Genomic DNA, 3,287 nt, shown 5'->3' on the forward strand with positions numbered 1-3,287 from the left:
ATAAAAATTTATTTGCTTATGTTGCATGAATATGTGTTAGGCCATATGTACATATGTAGTAAATCACGTCAAGGTAAAAGTCATGTACATTTTCTTTTGGAATCATTGCACTTACATGCATGTGTATCCATCCTCCCATTATTAGCTCATCACCACAATGCCTGGGGTTCCCCATTTGGTCTTATTACCGGTCTTCCTTCCGATGAATTGATAAATCGAATCGAACCGTGCATATGTCTCAAGTGTGACAAGTAGGAACTAGGGACACCACCCCACATTTTTTTTTCAAGAAGCATATAGATGGAATACTATTATAGTGGCGCAACTGCCACCGTTCCTTATGCCTCCACGACCCCTTGTGGTACGACCACATGCCTTACATCCCTTTCCCCGACCATTGGCCCATGTTCTCCCCTAAAGACAAGATGAGCTACTGGCTCAAGCCTTATACCCTTATCATGGAGCTTGTCTACTGGGGCTCGACCGAGTGTAAATCCGCACGCTTCAACCCCGCCCATGAGACGTGGGAAGTCACCGCGATCAAAGAAGGCGTCGTGGAGGAGATTTCACTCTACCCTAAGCACTAGGTGCTAGCTACTGGCATGTCTGGTATGCCCAATGTGCTCGTGTTTCCAGGCGCCCAAAACTTCCAAGACGCACAATGCCATTCCAGCCAATACAAGGATGGTTGTGGTTGGGCTAGTAAGCGGTGTCTTGTGGTCGGTTCCAATACTTCTGCCCATGACATATGTGCCGATCTGTGGGAAAGTGGGGCCGCTCAAGTGACCATGGTTCAAAGATCTTCGACCCACATCGTGCGCTCCGATACTATCATGTCTACCTCCGGACTTTTGCTCTACCATGAAGGCTCAAAAATGTCCACCGAAGATACCGACCTTATCTTTGCCTCGGTGCCTTATAAAATCATGCATAGGTCTGCCATAGATATCAACAAACGTATTGCCGAAATTGACGCAAAGTTCTATGATGACCTTGAGAGAGTGGGGTTCATGCACGACTTTGGGGATGATGGGTCAGGGTTGTTGATGATGTACCTCCGACGCGCTTCGAGGTATTATATTGATGTGGGTGCATCGGAGCTCGTGATAAAAGGTGAGATCAACCTTAAGAGTGGAGTAACATCGAAAGAAATGAAAGAGAGGAGTGTTGTGTTGAGTGATGACACCGAAGTCAAAGCCGATCTAGTTGTTTATGCAACTGGGTATGGGTCCATGAATGGATGGGCATCTAAGCTTATCTCTCAAGAAGTGGCCAGCAATGTTGGAAAGTGTTGGGGGTTAGGGTCAAATACTACGAAGGATCTTGGTCCATGGGAACGTGAGATTAGTAATATGTGGAAACCAACCCAACAACAAGGGTTATGGTTCCATTGGGGTACCCTCCAACAATGTAGATATTATTCACTATACCTAGCATTGCAAATTAAAGTGCACATGGAGGGCATTCCCATCCATGTCTATGGAATGGCCAAAGTTCACCATACTAGCTAATTAACATTTGTCATATTTCTTTATGTTTTATGATGGTTTTCAAGACATTGTTAGTCTCACTAGGGACTACCATCAATCAAACTAATGTTATGAACTAAAACAAGCAGGAGAATTTATGAAAAACATTTTGCACGATTGATTATATTTTCCAAGAAACCATTAGTGGAGTTGGTGTCATGGTATGGTGTGTTCGACGGTAAAAAATAAAGAAAAGCGGAAGTGGAGGGTAGCCACACATACATAAATATGTTTATATTAAAAGATATATGACTAGAAAAAGTAGATGGCAAAGTTTGAGGTCCAAAAATTAGAATGACTATGTATAAGAGGTGCAGACTTTGAGTCTTTGCTAATGTCTAATAACGAATTATACCCTTTTTGCATTTTCAAAGGAAAAAGGGAAGCAAAGCATTTAATGTCAAAAATGGTATCTTTTTCTCTATAAAAAGAGAAGAAGAGGGCTTATTTCGGGTCGCTCATTTTGGGTTTTGAGAGTGCACCGTTAGGGTTTTGTAAGGTTCTTCTCTTCTCAAAGTACATTGGAGTTAGGGTTTATTTTTCCTCGTCTTCACGAGAGTTTAGGGTTCTTTTTGGTTCTTCTTACTTTTCTTACTCGAGAGTTTTGGTTTTGGTTTGAGAGTATTTTATGTGTTGGCGGCTTTGAAGGAAAGGGTTTGGTTCAATTGCTGACTAGTAATTGAAGGGAGCATGAGGTGGCTCGGGAACACTACTTTGTCATTGAGGCATCGTTGTCGTTAGTAGTAGTCGTGGCCTTGACGGTTCATTTGACTCACCTTCCTTTGAAGCTCGACCACTCCCCATCCATTGTTCTCGCTTCAGTCCAATTGTCATGTCGTAATTACAATTGTTGTACTTAATAATATTGATTAATTTGTAAAGCTTACTTTATAAAGGGATTTCTTGTATAATTTAATGTTTAGGTCTTAATATGAGATCATTTTGGTCTTAGTCTCGTGCACTTGCGTTAATCAAATTTATTATGCCTAATCTTACGTGTTAATCACTCCCAAACTATCACTGGAAAGAGAGTGTGAAAGAACAATAACGTGGGGGTTGATGGACGAACCTTCACTTCCCAACATTCACCTCCTTACAAAAGTTTGTGCCATGTCAATATCTTACCAAATATATTGTTGATAATGAGATATTTAAATTTGCAACGGGATAGTTTAATGGTTGATACGCCTACCACAAACATTTGAATTAATTCATATGCTACCTAATAAACCTTTATAGAAAATTTACCTTTTAAGTATGTTGGATATTCCCAAATGATTTTCCCTAAACCAATAGGATGGAGTTAAAACATGAAGCACTTTTGGGGTTGTTTTTTATTATAGAAAAGGTCATAAGCTTCAGATTGTAAGTGTCATTGTGAATGATTCGTGATGCTCTAGAATTCTCTCAATAAAATCTTTCAATGATAGCTTACAACATAGGGTTTTGGATTGGTACTTTGAAGTCCTCAAATCTCTCATATGTTAGTAGAGTTGTTCTCATGCTAACTCGGATTTAGATTGCAATTGCCATATATGTTCAACAACCTTACTAAGGGAGCTAAGCCTTGGTCTCTTCCCTCTTATACACACTACTTTACTAGGTTTCAACATGGAGTGTATGGGTAACTCCTATGGATGAGCTATTTTACTAGATACAATTCAAAATATAGGGAAACAACCTTATAGAGGTAGTAATGCTCGTAGAGCCCTTACACTACTTCGCACTCGATCTCACAAGTTAGGTATTGAAGTTGCA

The 3,287-nt window shown here is 40.3% G+C and overlaps 1 protein-coding gene across 1 annotated transcript; it reads left to right on the plus strand.

Moving 5' to 3' along the window:
• The first annotated feature begins 322 nt into the window (after positions 1-322).
• Positions 323-1,667, plus strand: LOC147863935 (indole-3-pyruvate monooxygenase YUCCA1-like). The gene has a single exon (XM_087319576.1). It carries the CDS (start codon positions 603-605, stop codon positions 1,509-1,511), a length of 909 nt encoding a protein of 302 aa, XP_087175702.1. The 5' UTR covers positions 323-602; the 3' UTR covers positions 1,512-1,667.
• The last annotated feature ends 1,620 nt before the right edge of the window (positions 1,668-3,287 follow it).

This window comes from Azolla caroliniana, unplaced genomic scaffold (assembly GCF_043228905.1).
Source record: "Azolla caroliniana isolate FFs.n. ecotype wild unplaced genomic scaffold, voAzoCaro1.0.p SCAF_5, whole genome shotgun sequence".
Taxonomy (NCBI): domain Eukaryota; kingdom Viridiplantae; phylum Streptophyta; class Polypodiopsida; order Salviniales; family Salviniaceae; genus Azolla; species Azolla caroliniana.

Bases quoted from the DNA above. Each gene is read 5' to 3' on its own strand.
- LOC147863935 (XM_087319576.1), top strand. From the start codon at position 603: ATGTCTGGTATGCCCAATGTGCTCGTGTTTCCAGGCGCCCAAAACTTC.